General features: G+C 39.7%; 1 protein-coding gene across 1 annotated transcript in view; it reads left to right on the top strand.

The window, feature by feature from the left end:
- The window catches only part of LOC138031800 (uncharacterized), a 45,854-nt gene that overhangs the window by 25,203 nt on the left and 2,880 nt on the right, over positions 1 to 17,771 (top strand). Inside the window, exons 4-12 of the mRNA XM_068879423.1 lie at positions 6,148 to 6,270; positions 6,972 to 7,094; positions 8,381 to 8,503; positions 9,466 to 9,588; positions 9,893 to 10,015; positions 10,383 to 10,505; positions 10,849 to 10,971; positions 12,324 to 12,452; positions 16,441 to 16,788. Coding sequence (XP_068735524.1) covers positions 6,148 to 6,270; positions 6,972 to 7,094; positions 8,381 to 8,503; positions 9,466 to 9,588; positions 9,893 to 10,015; positions 10,383 to 10,505; positions 10,849 to 10,971; positions 12,324 to 12,452; positions 16,441 to 16,788 — 1,338 coding nt within the window. The remainder of the gene's footprint in view (positions 1 to 6,147; positions 6,271 to 6,971; positions 7,095 to 8,380; positions 8,504 to 9,465; positions 9,589 to 9,892; positions 10,016 to 10,382; positions 10,506 to 10,848; positions 10,972 to 12,323; positions 12,453 to 16,440; positions 16,789 to 17,771) is intronic.

The following is a 17,771-nucleotide window of genomic DNA, read 5'->3' as shown; positions in this document are numbered from 1 at the left end:
CAGGACTTTGCAGGACTTTGCATTGGCTTGGTCGAAATAACCGTTGCAATAATGCGAAGTTTTCATAATTTGGATCTTACGATGTTCCATCTCTGTCGTAGATATCAACGAGTGCGATGTTTCGCCTACTCCTTGCGACGGAAATGTGTCATGCATCAACAATCAGGGATCCTATGAATGCTCTTGTCAAGCAGGATTTACTGGAGACGGGACAACTTGCTATGGTGTGTATAATTGAGTTAGGACAATGTGCGAGCCACCCGAGCCAACATTGCGAGCCATGCGAGTCAACATGTCAGTCACACAGTTATTGAAAGCTAACCGTTTTAAAATGGGTGCTTAGACTTAATAACTGTTTATGAGCGCTATTTACCTCGCAAAGGTAAAGATTGTCCAGCCCCGGTATAATTACTTAATCAATGAAGTTAACATCGCCTCACGCCACAGAACGGCTCCTCTCATCACGCTTCTTGACTGAGTTACGTTACACCTGACGCTAATTTTTTTTTGGTGCTTAACCACTACTGTTAACGATATCCCTTTTCAGTATCGTAGATATGTCAGAGATCGTGTTGCTTTTTTCCCTTCATGCCACCTAAATACTAAATATGCATTGAATATGCATAAACAGGGATTAATGCCCTGTGTTGTGAAACCGGAATTGACGACCAAAAATTAGAAACGTGTTAAGTTGAAGTCAAAATTAAAGCTCCTTAACACGGTGAATTTATCGCAATTTCTTACCAGATTAATACGGCAATTCCTTTGCTTGCTTGCTTGCAGATATCAACGAGTGTGCTGCCTCGCCTTCTCCATGCGACGGAAATGCTGTTTGCACTAACACTGCAGGGTCTTTTGTATGTTCATGTCATGCGGGATTCACTGGAAATGGATCAACCTGCGATGGTATGTGAGTGGGTTGAAGTTAAAGATAACAGTACGTCACGTCACGCCACGCAATGCCACTTCACGTCACGCTATAGTACTTTACTTACTAGTGCAAGACGCGTATTGGCATTTACTTGGGATGCGGTTGTTGATGTAAAAAGTTTTAAAGTTTGGTTGCAACTGAGAGTGATGAGTGAGACTGAGTGAGAGTTATAAGCCGATTGTTAAGAGCGCATAAAAGGCTTTGGTATCCTGAGAACCTGAGCATTTCATTTGTGTGTCTTTTGTGAAATTGGGTCGCTAGAGTGTCTTGTACGTACGAGCATGTACGGTGAAAACAGGAAGTGGCCTTGATCCAGAGCGCTGACCAACGGGATTTGTTTCAACATCATTTGACAATCTTAAAAGGAAAGATAAAGAAAAGGGACAAATGCACATTTGAGTAAACCAAAGGCTCACATAGCAATTTAGTTGCCATAAATTGGCTTGTTGTTGTAAAGAAGGCCGTTAGCTTCCCTCCAGATACAATAGAAGCAACAAAATGTGAACTTCCACAGCAAAGTGACGTCAAAATGGCGGACTGATCCGCTAAGAACGAGACAAGCGACTTATCGCTGATTTCGGATATCTACCACAGATTATCTTTACGGGGGTTGGTTGGCGACATTTCCCAGTTTGTTCTCAAAAGGCCAGCAGACTCGCCTACCCCTAGATAAAATGTTTCGCGGTACTTACCCACCACTACGCGTGCTGTAACAAAGAATTCGAAGACTTTTCGAACTCTTTTCCGTCAAGTAAGGCATCATATTATAGTGTCGAACCCTTTGGAACATTGACATCTGACACAGGAGTTTTGATCAGGAAATACTATGTTGCTTACTTGAGGTATCACGCCCCATTCTAAACCTAATAGTCCTCCATCCTTCGGACTTCGCACTAAAAACTTAATAATAATGAAACCTGCAGTCGCTCTAGTTAAGAGAGATTTGTATTCGATATATTCTTGTCTGGAAAGCTCATTATCAAACCTTAAGAATTATATCCCGTTTCTGTCTGTTATATGTTAACGAAAATGATAGTCGCCTTCCTTAAGTGACCAGGCGAAAAACTTGAACTATTGGCAACGACGGATTTTTATGAGAATTTTCGACTGTCAAGCAATGTTAAACAAGAACATGTGGCATATTCTACCTCAAACCCAGGCGAAAAATTAGCCTTGCCGTGATAAATGTTACGGAGTGACTTCGAGTACAATTCGTTGCATTTTACTGCAGTGCAGTAGATTATATTGCATTTCTTGGAATTGCATCGCACTGTACTGCATCATTGCATTGCATTGCCTGGTCAAAAAAAAGAAATGGACAATGCCGGGTGTTTTTGAGTTTTAAGTCTCACGATATCCTGTTTTTTTTTTTTTTTTTTTTTTTTTTTGTAGATGTCAACGAGTGTGTTGCTTCGCCTTTACCGTGCGATGCAAATGCCTCATGCATCAACCACGAGGGATCCTATGAATGTTCTTGTCAAGTGGGATTTACCGGAGACGGAGCAACTTGCAATGGTGTGTAACTTAATTAAGTTTTAAGTTAATAGTACCCCACGTCACGCAATGTCATATCAAGTTACGCCATAATCTCGTACCCAGATCTCACTCTGTCACTGGAAATGTGAGATCTGGTAAAGTTCGACAATACACCCTTTTTCATTGGCTACTAAAAAAAAAAGGTTGTGGCAATGCAATCTACACTCTGATTTGCTTATTTCGTGGGACACTTCATTGAAGGTAAAGTGAAGGTTTAGTTTTCGCAAGTGCATGTGCTGTTTTGAATAAATGCCAGTTGTGCGGAGTAAAGTTTTGTTTTTTTCGACGCCGGAAAAGCTTTATAATTGAGGAAAATCATTTCAAAAATTTGCGACGTTTGTGTAAATGGTGCCGACGAAAGCCCCACGTACCCTGCCACTCGAAAAAAGTTCTGCGTAGCTGGCTACACGGTACGCAGAAACTAATAAATTCAAGTTGAAGTATGTAATTTATTCAAAACAGTATTTCTCGTTCTTAAAGCGTGACTCGCGAATTAAGAAGTGATCAATTGTGAATTTTACGGTTAGATTAACTACATTTTTCACGAGATCGTGTCAAGAAAATAGCGCTCGTTACAGTGATTAGGTCTAAGCACTCTTTAACATTTACGCTTTCAATTTACGGTTTGGTTAACTACACTTTTCACGAGATTGTGTGAATCCTGACCGTTCGTTTCAGTGATTAATTACGCCTAAACCGTTTTTAACATTTTGGTTTTCAATTTACTGTTGGCCAGCTACACTTTGCACGAGATCGTGTGAAGAAAATAGCGTTTCAAAACAATCGCCTGTAGCGCTTCTTTCTGTTTCGGCTTAAGTTTAAGGTTTATTTGTCCTCTACCCAAAAGAATCTCTTCAAGAATACTCTCGAAATCCATGTTTATTCCGCAAAATCACCCAAAATCACAACAGAGAACACGAACATGCGCAGTGATAGAAAAGCCCGTATTTCGGGCCTCGCTGGCACTAAGCATGCTCGAAATCAAACTTTACCAGATCTCTGTTCCGTATGACCGTGGGAGATCTGGGTACGAGATTAGTTACGCCACATAACGTTTCTTATAATCAACTAGTACAGCTACGATTATCCCGTTTCTGTGTCACATATCTTTATGTCGAGTATTACGATGCTCGCCATTTCAATGCAACCAACCAAAAAACTGCGCCATTAGCAACGGCGAGTCTCCTGTCATTGTTGTAATAAGGGATTCACCCAAAATACGACAATTTTCAATGGGTAAGGAACGTTTAAGCAGGAGATGTTGCACAGTGTAGCTTTGATCTGATAAAATTACCTTGCCGTAATAAATTTAAGTCAGCATTTCCAGTACATTGGACTATGTTTTCGCAATGCAATGCGTTACATTGCATTGCATGGAATTGCCCCCTTACATTGTGCTGTACTGCATGCATGGCACCGCCTGGTCTAAGAAAGTAAGGAGAGTACGGGGTTCCTGTTTTCTGGATCTTACGGTATCCCTGTTTCCCTCACCTAGATATTGATGAATGTGGTGCTTCGCCTTCACCGTGCAACGGAAATGCTTCATGTATTAACAATGAGGGGTCTTATGAATGTGCCTGTCAAGCGGGGTTTACCGGAGATGGGGCAACTTGCAATGGTAAGTGGACCAATAAAGTAACAACAAGGAGATGCTTTGTTATTTGTTTGTTTATTTACTTATTTGTTTATTGGTTGGTTGGTTCATTGATGGATGCATGGATTTATTTATTTAATTATTTATTTAGTTAGTTAGTTAGTTGGTTATTTCTTTACAGTAGCACTGCATAGCAATGCACTGCTCCAGTATTCCTAGGGATAGTACGAATACTGGTTAGAATACTGGTTTTGCAGTTTTCGCTAAAAATTGCGTTTCTATCATGACTGAAACAAATGATTTTCAAATGTTTCCAGAATCAAAAATCGTAGAATGTTTTTCCATAGTTCAAAATTGAACTTATACTTGAAATTTGAATTGAATTTGAATTTGTGCAAAACGTTCGTTTCAGCCTAGAAGCCCAATTTTTTGTCAAAACTGCTTTTTGGCAGTGTTCTGAGAAGTTTTAGAGAAAAAATCAAAATTGTTTTATTCGGTTAAAATCTAAAATCGCATTGATACTGGAAATTTGTGCAAATCGTTTTTTCCAACCTAGAAACGCAACTTTCGGGAAAACTCCTTCTTTTGTAGCCTTTTCACCAGTTTTTAATTTTCACAAAAAAAAATGTGTTTCTGAGCTGAAACGAACGATTTACACAAAGTTCCAGTATCAGAGCGATTTTCACAAAAAAATACTGATAGTACGAATAGCCTCATAATATTATGTTTTTGTCTTGCAGATATCAACGAATGTGATGCTTCGCCTTCCCCGTGTGACAAAAACGCAGCCTGTGGTAACATTGTAGGATCCTATGTATGTTTCTGTAATGCAGGATTTACTCGAGACGCGGCAAACTGCTATGGTGTGTTGGTTTATAATATATTAAGATTATAAAATTAAAAGTGACATTATGTCACGCTACTTTTACCTTCCATCACTCAGTACATCTTTCCAAAATACTGTATCACAGTCCACTGCATTCCATCGCATAGGATTGCGAGACATTTTATTGACTGGGCCGAAATAACCGTAGCCATAGTGTGGGGTTCTTATAAACTGGGTTTAACCGGATATTCTCTCTGTATCTCGTAGATATCAACGAGTGTGATGCTTCGCCTTCACCATGCGACGGAAATGCCTCATGCATCAACAATCAGGGATCCTACGAATGTTCCTGTCAAGCAGGATTTACTGGAGACGGGGCAAATTGCTATGGTGTGTATAGTTACTTAATCACTGAAGAAGTCGACGTTACGTCAAGTCCCAAAACGGCCCGTCTCGCCTCATCCAGGGTTTATTTCATGGGGAAGCATTCTATTGTTCATGATTTCCGTTCTCCGTCTCATGTTTAAATCAATCAAATTCAATAGCTTTCAATGTGTTTTTTCCCTCTTTATTCCATCGAAACGCTGCTACATAAACATAGAGAGACCCTGTGTGCTGTGATCCGGAACTAGCCAAAAACTATAAATTTCTAAAGTTGAAGTCAAAATTAACGTTTTCTTTTTTTTACGGCGCATGTTAAGGAGTTTCTTATAACCAGAGTAAATTAAATGCGACTTTTCCTTTGCTTTCTTGCAGATATCAACGAGTGTGCTGCTTCGCCTTCTCCATGCGACGGAAATGCTGTTTGTAATAATAATGCGGGATCTTATGTTTGTTCCTGTAATGCGGGATTCACCGGAGATGGGTCAACCTGCAATGGTATATGAGTTGATTTTTAAGTCAAAGATATCATTACGTCACGCTAGGGTACTTTGCTTATAATCTCCCGGAGCAATTACGATATCTCGTTTTTTTTCTGCTATATGTGCCAACGAAAGTAAAGCTCGCCTTCTCTTTGCGACCGCGCGAACGGAAACTGTACCATTTGCGACGACGGATTTTGTGTACGTTGTGATAATAAGGGAATCACGTCACGAAGAATCATTTCTCACCGCATTGGGAGAACGTCGTGTAAACAATGGATCATTAGTGATGTTTTCCCACAGTGATTTATCTCTAAATTGAAAAATGTCGCAAATCGGAATAAACTTACTAAGATCACCAAGTTCTCATGCTCTCTTGTTTCTATCTCTACTGAAGATATCGACGAGTGTGCTGCCTCGCCTTCCCCATGTGACACAAATGCCGTCTGCAGTAACAATGAGGGATCATATGCATGTGCTTGTCAAACGGGATTTACCGGAGATGGAGCTACTTGCAATGGTATTTAATTTAATTCAGTAACAACAATAATTATTATTTATTATATAGATACTGATGAAATACCAGGATTTTGAAGATACTATTTTTATCTGTCACGTGTGAGGATATTGGTGTCGCCATGGTTACTAACATGGTTAGCCAATTACAAGAGCACTTCCCGCTCAGGGTTACGGAATTTTTTTCTTTTTCATTAGAATTTTGATTTTTTGGAACAGAAAATATAAGTATTATTGTCTTTATTTCTCTCAAAAACTTTATATCCGAGTTTTATAACACTTATGTGACAGGCATTTTGCGATAGGTGACCACTTTATTTGCACTATTTTGCTGTTTCGAAAATGAATAGAAAAAGGTGTGTTTTGTGTGGAAATTTCATCAGTATCTATAAAATAAACAAAGCATTACTTGGGGATCTTCTCGTGCTGAAAGATAAAATAAATTCGTATCCTCGCGCGGCCATGCAATATCCGGTATTTATGTACTTATTTCACTTTTATTTCGGATAAAACTACCGTGGCGGAATGAAAGTAAATGTTAGGTTTCCTGTACATTGCATTGCATAATATTGAATCGCCATACGTCGCTCGACATTGCATTGCATGAGATACCATTGCATTGGATTGCATAGCAGCGGATCACCTTCGAAACAAAGTCGTAAAGATAGTGTGGGAGCCTGATGATATCACCTTTCTGTCTTTTAGATATCAACGAGTGTGCTGCTTCGCCTTCCCCATGCGATGGAAATGCTCTTTGCAGCAACAATGTGGGATCTTATGTATGTTCCTGTAATGCGGGATTCACTGGAGATGGGACCTCCTGCAATGGTGTGTAAGCAGTGTTACCAAATGTGTATCACACTCCAAGCTTTCGTCAGAGGCCACCTCGAGAATTTGTAAAAAATAGCCATAGTTTGGGCTCGTCATGTATGAATAATATTGCATCGCAATACGTCGCATGGCGACCGGTTGACAAAAGAACGAGAACTTCAAACCACTGAAAATAATATAAATATGAAATATCCACAATCATCGAAAAGTGCAATCTGACTATTGGAAATTTTATTGGGCTAGCTACCAGGGATAACAAACAAAGGAAAAATTCCCAAAATGAATTAATCGCGGTCACTTGCAGTAAAAATCAGCTATGCAGCCTTTAATTAATTTGTGATATCTTCGTGACCATACGAATAGGGTTTCAAAATAGTGACCGTTCGTGGTTAGTCTTACGAAGCTCGTTTCATCCCGAGCAGTGAAGGGACTCATCAAAAACCTCTCTGCTCGTCAAACTCGTTGAGAATCACGCCCATCACTCGTGAATTTGCGCGGTGTGGAATCCTTATCAGATATAAGGCGGGATTGCTGTCATCGTTTTGTTAGCGAACGGGACTTTTTGCGTGATGCCCAACTAGTTTGCCAAGCAGAAAGGTCTCTAATGAGTCCCTTGGTCGGGATGAAACGAGCTTCGTATTACTAACAACGAACAATGTAATTTCGAAAGTAACTGTCAACTTTATTGTCAAAATAATGATCGTAACCAAGAGAGTATGAAGGTAAGAGAGGTAATCCCTCATATTGGCCCTATTCCCATCGTGATCCCTCTTAAGTTATTTTTAGCTCTTCTGCGAGATCCCGTATTCCAACGAGGGTTAACTGATAGCCAATCACATGTTCCCATTTTTACCAATGTTGACAGCTGAGCGAATTCCCACGCAATGATTAGCGTCGTTCGCGAAAATGGGGACATATGATTGGCTACCAAAATAACTTAAGAGGGATTACGATGGGAATAGGGCCAATATGAGGGATTACCTCTCTTACCTTCATACTCTCTTGTCGTAACTAAAAGTAGTCGCCTATAAGAGCGGTTGGCGAGGAGACCTTTGGCTGACCGTGTTTCTGTGAAGGGAATGCTGTACAGTATGTAAAGTGGCGCAAAGTGGATAGAGAAGGTGAAGTAAGGAGGGTAGAGGGATGTGGGGGGGGGGGGGGGGAGGTGGGCAGGGAATGGTGTAATTCGAAACTTGCAGACGCGACTTCAACGCGAGCTTTTGCAGTATTTATTTGGTTTTTATTTACATACAAAGATACACACGAATTATCCTCTCTCCTAGATATCAACGAGTGTGCTGCTTCACCTTCCCCATGCGACGGAAATGCCTCATGCACCAACAACGAGGGATCCTATATATGTACCTGTCAAACAGGTTTTTCTGGAGACGGGGCAACCTGCAATGGTTTGTACATTTGCTTAATCACTGAAGTCAACATTAGATAGATGTGCTCTTTACCCTAACCCTAATTTTTCAGCAGTCTATGAGAGACGATTGCTTTAATTTCCCAGATACAGCTGTAAGTGTGAGGATGCCTTCTTGCTTTCATCAGGAGCCCTTTACCCGGAGCTTCCATCTGTATTGTACCCTTGAGTCAACCCTGTCCCGTATCTTTCTATTTTTAGAACTACTACATTTTGACGTATGTGACGTATGTGACTGAGAACATACGTAAAGTGGTTCACATACGTCACATACGTATGTGAGGTAATAAAATGGCTGACCATAGGTCTGTTATGATCAGCTATTGTGAAAACACCCAGTAAAGCCCCCCTGGGAGGTGCTTCTAAAAATAGAAAGATACGGGACAGGGTTGACTCAGAGGGTTAATATGGAAGATGGAGGCTCCGGGTAATGGGCTCCTGCTTTCATCTATAACTGAACCCGCGCTGTGAATATACATTTCATTTTTTTATGCAATTTGGCTTCCTAGTTCTTCAACTTTCTAGTCATTTTAGGAAGCCAATACCCTTTTCTTTATTTCATTTCACTGTATGTAACTCATTCTTGTGCCTGTAAGGGTAGAATAAAGTTGTTGTTGTTGTTGTTGTTGTTACGTTAAATTACGTTACGCCAAAGTCACCATACTTTACGTTACGTTATATCTGGGACTATATTCCACAAGTGTTTGGTTATTAAATTGCACTTCCCTTTTCTGACTCCTAATATGCGCACTGTATACCACTAAAATACTGAATACATAAACAAGGAGAAATTCCGTGTCCTGTAATGCGAGGCTCACCGAAAATTAGAAATGTGTAAAGTCGAGGTCAAAGTTAACGTTCCTTTACACGATGAATGATACCGGACTTCGTATAACCAGACTCATGAGTCCTACGATATTCCCTTTGCCGGCTTTCTTGCAGATATCAACGAATGTGCTGCTTCGCCTTCCCCATGTGACGGAAATGCTGTTTGCATTAACAATGCGGGATCTTATGCATGTTCCTGTAATGCAGGATTCACTGGAAATGGATCAACCTGCAATGGTATGTGAGTTGATTGAAGTTTAAAAATGGCCAATCAGATTGGGCATAAAGACCTGTCAATGGTCAATAACCGTTCTCGTAATAGTCAGTTTTGTTAAGTGATCAGTGGGCCGCATTCTTTTGCATGTATTCTGAGACTTTGCCTATGAACTTCTGGCGTTGCTCAAGACATCCCGATTCTGTATCGAGATATCTACATACAATCATGATATGTTTCTATCTCCATATACACCAATTTACCGGCAATGGCGAAATTTGAATGGTATAGGGATTTTTTTGTCTTATGTTATCAAATTTCTCGTAGATATCAACGAGTGTGCTGCTTCTCCTTTTCCATGCGACGGAAATGCTGCTTGTAATAACAATGTGGGATCTTATGTATGTTCCTGTAATGCGGGATTCACCGGAGATGGGTCAACCTGCAATGGTATGTGAGTTCATTCAAATGAAAGTTGACATTACGTCACGCTGTATTTACGTTACAACTTCATTGTACTCGTGCACCGGCGTTTTTAAAGACCGAGTTATTTTTAGATTAATTTTCTCGCGAAACCAGACCTCTTTAGCTAATCAGAAGTCCAAGGGATTGATAATGGTCACTCGTGCAAGAGAAGTATTGCTGTTGCAGGCTCCTAAATATAGGCTCCTGACATCACTCAATGCACCTTTCCAGTACATTGCATTGCATTGCGTCGTATTGCAGGACTTTGCATCGGCTGGGCCGATATAACCGAAGAAAGAATACGCGGTAACCATTTACCCCGGACACACGATATCCCATTTCTTTCTCGTAGATAAAGACGAGTGTGGTGCCACGCCTTCACCGTGTGATGCAAATGCTGTGTGTACCAACAACGAGGGATCCTATGTATGTACCTGCCAAGCAGGATTTACTGGAGACGGGGCAACTTGCAATGGTGTGTACAGTAATTACCTCGATCACTGATCAACATTACGTCTCGACACAGAACGACCCCTCTCGTCAAGTTACGTTACTTTTACACCGGGATCGAAAATCCATGGTGAAGGATTTGCTTCTATTAGCAGTGTTATGTAAATTTGTCAACAAGTCTGTTGCTTTGCATTATTTATACCGGTGGACTTCTGAGCGCATAAGCAATAACATATCCCGTGTGCTGGGGTCAGGGACTCACAGAAAATTTGGACTTTGCAAAGTCAAAGCAACTTTCCTTTACCCGATGCGTGATAGGAGGTCTCTTATAACCAGAGTAATACGGAAATCCCTTTGCTTTCTTGCAGATATCAACGAGTGTTTCGCTTCACCTTACCCATGTGGCGCAAATGCTGTTTGCACTAACAATGAAGGGTCTTTTGTGTGTTCATGTCATGCGGGATTCACTGGAAATGGATCAACCTGCAATGGTGTGTAAGCAATGGAAGTAAAACATGCAATACATTCGAAGCTCTCGTAAGCGATCAGCTCGGAAATGTCGAGAGGCTTCTTAGCCACAGCTGGTCACTTGCAGCAATGGAACCTCGTTAGCATGCAAGAACTTTGAAAAAATCAGTGTGTCGGATCTTCCCAAGGAGAAATTACAAACTTGAATCAAATAGCACGAGAAAGTAACGTACTTCCTAGATATCGGAATTTTATTGACCTTTCAATCAATGCGAATATTTATAAATGAACAGTTGTTGTCTTGGTGTTTACGTCTCAACGACTGAAGAGTATATTGTGGATTATTCAAGAGGAAGTCGTAGTCCCTCAGAGGAGACTACCATACGGGCGCTTTATAAAGAAAATGGCCGCTTGTGAGCAACTTCGGGGGCCTCTGCGGGCTTCGATCGTGTTTCTGTGGAGAGAAAGGCAATATGAGCTCGTAATGGGAGGAGCGGTTTTAGAAAGAGGGGAAGGAAATTGAGAGTAGAACCGGAAGGCAAATTTTTGAACCGAGATTTTGCTGTATTCATTACAAGTTCACAAGTTTATTCACACATACACATATAAATATAAATATAAATATAATATAACTTCACACGAAAATGGCATAGCTAATCTAGGCGGTGCAGCGTTAAGGATATATACAACACAAAATAACAAATAATAAATATGGGAAAAACACATACATATCTGCTAGAAAGATAAAAGGAATAATTTATCAGCAAGATTATAGACATCAAACATAAACCCCCTCATGTACTAAAAAACTGCAACAATTCAGTGAAGGTGTTTTTTGAATAATTGCTTTGGTTTTGATTTTAACAACTCGGGAATTTTTTCCAGATTCTAGCTCTAAGCCTTGAGAAATATTGGTTCTGCTTTTTTGTCCGTGAATGAATAACATGAAATTTACCAGCAGTCGCAGCTCTAGTGTTATAAGAATGAATCGAAGCTATCCTAGTGAATAGGTTCTTCAGATTTTGATGTACAAGATCATGGTCAATATCATGCATCAAAACACCTACTGATTTATAATAGATAGAGCATATAACTAGGAAGAATATTTGATCGCAGAAATAGTCGGATAGCATGCTCAGAATTGATAGAGAAGTAAATTAAGCGTAGAGCTTTTTTCTGAAGGATCAAGATTTTTTCAAGATTTATTTTTGAAGTTTGGCCCCAGACCACAAGGCCATAAGAAAAATATGGATTGATAAGGGCATTGTATATATTGAGTAAGACAGAAGTTGGTAAGAAGTGTCTAAGTCTTGCGATAATACCGATGGTTTTACTTATTTCAATACGTATTTCATTAAATTTGTTTATTACCTAGACATCGACGAATGCAGTGCTTCTCCGTATCCTTGTGATCAGAATGCCAACTGCTACAACAAAGAAGGATCTCATAACTGTTTCTGTTATTTGGGATTCGATGGAAACGGAACAACATGCGAAGGCACAGGTGGGACGAAAGTCATCAAAATAGTTATAACAGACGGAATAAACTCATTTTCCAGGTTTTCTTCCCTCCGTCGAGATAGGAAAAACTTGAGAATAAGGTTATACTGGACGTAGAACTGAGATACGTCCTGTGTCCGTTTCTGGAAAGCCTGTGTTCTGAAATGTTTTGGGCATCGCAGCTCTCTCTGTATCTTAAGAAGGGAGAGATTTGACTCATCAATTTTCATGATCATCTTGCTTTTAGTTATCTTGAAAACATACTAAGAGACCAGATTTTTTTAAACAAGGGAATAGCGATTTCATAATCTTACCACACTTGCTTGTAATTTCGAAATCTGATTGGCTAATTTGCCGTTGTCGATAAGAGTCTAGACAACGCTGCTCGCGTCATGCTCGCGTCAATTGTTTACGCAATATTAATTGTAATAGCCAGTAAGGAACGCGCATTTTGGGAGAGAAACCAATCGCATTGCGAAAAGTTTATAGACAACGCTTGCTTCTTGTTTGTTTCATGATCTTCGTCACTCTCTGGAATAAACATCACAGTGGTCAAAATGTTGTGGAATCGCGAGGCTGTGCCTCGCGCCATTTGTTAAATGGGTTTTCGGGCCCGAAAAGGTAAAGGATACACTTCAGAAACGGTCCCCAGGGTTCCATGTAACAAAATGCACACCGATTTTTGGTACGTGACACGAAGTGTCTTCTCGCCCTCCTTCTTAACTCAGTTTGAGACGATTTGAACATCACTTGTGGATAAAAATAGAGGCAATAAACGTCACAGTGTACCCGTCTGCTTCTCGAGTTACCAATTTACGATAGAGCGACTTTCGTATGACCTTGAAAAAGTGTTCGCAATTTGTTTCACGGACCAATGTTTGGCAAGATTAAAAGCTTCTTCTTATTTCCGCCAAGGAATTTCGTAATATGGGCAGTAAACAGTTCGATTGCCCAATCACATTACTGCATTTCAAATGACGTCAAAGGGAGATGACGTTGTTTGCATCAGCGTTCGCGTTTGTTTTTGTTCGATAAGCTAATGAAAGGTTTGCATTTTTGCTTACGTTTTGTTTTTACGTTTATTTTGCAAGGTCACATGAAAGTCGCTCTAACGTAACTGTTATTACTGGGTTGCCAGTACTGAATCATGGCAATACCAGTCGGAAAATGAGTAATATTTCTCTGTTTATATTTATTTCATTATTTTATTTTTTTCCGTGCCGGTAAAAGTCTTGCCTGTTACTCCCCTGCTATGAGGGGTCTTTGTGCAAAGAGTCTTCTGTGCGTATTTTGTTAGGTTTGAGGAGCCTGGGGTAATGCATCAAAGTGTTTACTGAAGTCGCATCTTAGTTGTCTGGCAATTTACATTTATTTTGTACTCAACTCCGCAAAGGCAAAAACAATTGGAAATGTGACAATGAAGAATAATTTGAATGAAAGCTTGTTGTCTCTTTTGTGCTTCATTATTTACGGTCAAGGTTCTTTCAAAAAGGGTTTGATGTGAACTGTCAGAAATTTATTTAATTGCATATGCTTTGTGACACGGATTGTGTGTCTTGTTTGCACGGAAGCAATTGAAATAGGAAGGATTTTTTGCCTCTTATAGCAAATATGCTGTTTGTTTCAAAATTTTTCGCTGGGAAAGGTTTTTGTGATATTTCCAGCCTTTGTGAATTTTAATATCATGTTGTGTAATTTTCGAGCTTAACAAATTTGCATACCTGGTTGAAATGGGACACGGGAGGATTTTTGTGGTAGTGCTCTGTAAGCAGCGCGTGCATAAGTCAGGAAAATAAACAGGCCTATTGGAAGCGTGTTTGAGTTTCAACAACATGAGCCCCAAAATCAGCAAAAAAATTGTGACGCTGATGAATAATAAAGTAAGTGCTATTTCCAAAACGATGGAATTACCTGGTGATAAATAATATCGTCTTGGAGAGTCAATTTTTGACTTTGCAGAAACAATGGTCAACCTCAAGAGTTGGGCGATTGTGATCTTTGTGTTAAATTCGTACATTACTTGTCAAACGTTATAACACTTGAAAGAAAAATAAAACTAACAAAAACAAAAACCCGGGGCCTTGCCATCATTTTGACACAGATGTATCCTTTGTTTCGCGAGTAAACATGCGAGATAACTTGATCACGGTGCACGCTGAATTCGATGTCACTTTCGATTTTGCGATTTACTAGTGCAGCCAAAAGTACAATAACGAAATTGAACGTAGCAAAAATCTCCCAAAATGTTTGTCACTGATGGTAACTTTTTATATCCGCGGTTCAAAATTAATGTTGTTTTCATGTCGTAAATTTTGTGCTCATGGCAAAATATTTTATTCTCGATCGACCACCACAAGCAACCCAGTGTACGCTCATGTAGAGTCTACAATTGTAGTTGCAAACTTAGACTCTAGTCTAAGTTTGCAACCAGACTCTCCATGAGCGTACACTGGGATGCCTGTGGTGGTCGATCGAGAATAAAATATTTTGCCATGAGCACAAAACACCTTGTAACGTTTATTAGATGTGAGAATGTAGGTCATAACTTGGAGTGCTAGTACTAATAAAGAAAGCTGTCGTGATGAAATGTTCCACATGCCAAACAATGAACCCACAATAAAGTAGACAGGTCCAGTAAATAATAATTAACAATTATTGGACAAAGTTGAGCAAAATATTGTGATTTGTCAGTGGCGAGCAGATCAATTATTTGCCGAAGCCGAAGGCGGGAGGCAAATAATTGATCTGCGAGACACTGACAAATCATGATATTTTGCGATAACCGAGGTCAATAATTGTTTTATCATTCGATCACCGAGTTTACTTTTTGTTTTTGTTTCCGAGAAGCCATAAGTGCGCGCTGCCTTGCAGAGTCGAGTAATGGCACAAATCAATTGGTTTCCTTCTCAGCATAATTATATTTGTACGTAAACATCAAATTGTACTTACAGTCAAACGTTCAATAACACTAGGCACCAACAAAGCTGAAGAATTTCACAGTTTTCAAAGCGTATCCCGACAAGAGAAGCTTTGGTTTAAAGCTCACCATTCTTTTTTCTGGCTTCAGCATAAAATCTCTTCAATACATATGCATTCGCCAACTTGTCCTTCGCGTCGATGACAAGATGCAGTGTGGCCCAGTGGTCAGGGCGCTTGCCTTGACACTTCGTCTACCTTTCTTTCCTTGGGATACTCTCGAAATACGTTGAGTGCAACTTTTGTTTCTTTCTTAGTATTCTCACTGTTCCTTCGATCAACTAAAGATGTCGAAATATTCTCTGACAACTCGGGGAACCGATCTGCCATTTTCTCACAAGAGCGTGATGTCAACTGCGCATAGCAGAATATTATTTGCAGCAAAACACTTATTTGTAGGTAGTTATTTGCAGGTCACGTCGTGGGTTCTGGGCCAATGAAAGGGAAGGACAAAATACATCGAATGATAATTAAATTTATCTCATCTGACGGACACAGCAACAACTTTCATTAATTAACTGTCAATACAAAGACAGAGAACGGCAGATATATTGAACTTTTAGAAATATTTTATCGATAGCACACCTTGAAATCAAACAAATTATTTCTTTTGTGTTGGTTATTTAAGGTCCGTTTTAAACGTCGCATTTCACATTTGCCGGGCCTAAGAGACAACGGATACATACGGCAGCATTTCATTACGCAGATGTTTAAAAGAGAACAAATTTATCATCAAATATTGTTGCCAGCAAAAGAGGCTCGTGTATTAACTGGCAATGGTGTAAGATATTGGACTTCCGTAGCGGGCAGGACGTTATATCCATAGGAGGCAGGACAATGTTGGACTTCGAACAGGCAGCCCTGGTATATTACGTTTTTAACAGGCTGCTAATTTTATTCATTTAGCCAATAGTTCGGATTAATGTTTCGAAATTAAGTTAGCTTCTGTTATCTGCTTCCTTTGCTTAGCTTCGCTTATCTGTCTTTCTTTGTTGCTGTACTTTTTTTTTTCTCAGACTGGTCTGTAAACGCATCGAGTTCGTGTGCAAATCTATTGGTCGAACGATCCAATACAAGTGGGATTATATTCTCAAACAGAGACGGACTTTACAACAAGAATATGATCTGTGAATGGACTTTGTCTGCGAACACCAACTTGAAACTGGTCTTCTTCAGGTTTCATACTGAGTCGGGGATCGATCGCGTTCGTGTATTTGATGGCGTCTCAGCTTCGTCTTCTCTGATTGGTGTCTACTATGGATCATCTCTTCCAGAAGCAATTACAAGTTCAGGCAACAGTCTCTTCATCAAATTTACCTCTGATAGTTCCGTTCAAAGGAATGGTTTTGCTGCAAGTTATCATGGTATGTCTGAACTCGAGGTTTGTTTTCATCTTTGAATAAAAAACAGTGACAGTTTGAAGCGTCAAAAACGAAATGCTGAACGTACAAGGTCACATTCTGTCTACGATGTGCTGAGGCTAGGCATGAATTGTATAGGGCTTTAAATTTTAGTTCTGACGACCATGACGAAATGCAAGCGTTAATTACATTATTAATGGAGAAATTTTCCCAGTTCACCGTAGCGCTGTTGAACTCTTTAAATTTAAATCCACGTGGAACCTAACAGTAATCAATACGACTTAAGCTTGACGCTAAAAGTCTGTATTTTTTTTTTTTTCTCAACTTCTTTTAGTACCAGAAACTTTATTTGTAAGAAAAATCGCCTACGGCTCGCGCAATTTAAATTGAGAACTTTGAAAACAGTGCCTACTTGTTAATAAAACAGCAAACGCATGAGCAAGATGATACTATTTCCTATACTTATTCATTACAATAGATCTGATCGGCTAACTCAATGTTGCACCCATTTGAAACCCTTTGGGAATAAACGTTTTGCTCCAGGTATTTTCATCATTTAAATATGAATGTTGCATCTTTATGCAAATACAATACACTAAGAATCTTAACCCCGTGAACTGATTTGAATTGGGTACAACATTGACCGAATGCAAAAATGGCTGCCAACAGATTATTCTTATGTCTTTGTGTTAATTAGCCTAACTAGCCTCGGTTTACAGCTCAAATTCTTTCAAGTTTACGCGTGTAAACGAGGCTAGTTAGGCTAATTAACACAAAGACAAAAGAATAATTTGTTGGCGGCCATTTTTGGAATCGATCAATAGGCCATTTCCGAGTTCATGTCTGCCTCCTCTTCAAAGCGAGTCTAAGAGCGAAGTTTTTGTGATGGTAATTAGTTCTACTTTACATATGAATGAAAGCTAATTTTCATAACAAAAACTTCGCACTTAGATTCGCTTTGAAGAGGAGGCAGACATGAACTCGGG

Source organism: Montipora capricornis, chromosome 14 (genome assembly GCF_036669925.1).
Source record: "Montipora capricornis isolate CH-2021 chromosome 14, ASM3666992v2, whole genome shotgun sequence".
NCBI lineage: Eukaryota > Metazoa > Cnidaria > Anthozoa > Scleractinia > Acroporidae > Montipora > Montipora capricornis.
The sequence above is the reverse complement of the archived record's forward strand: the minus strand, read 5'-3'. Positions and strand labels throughout refer to the sequence as shown.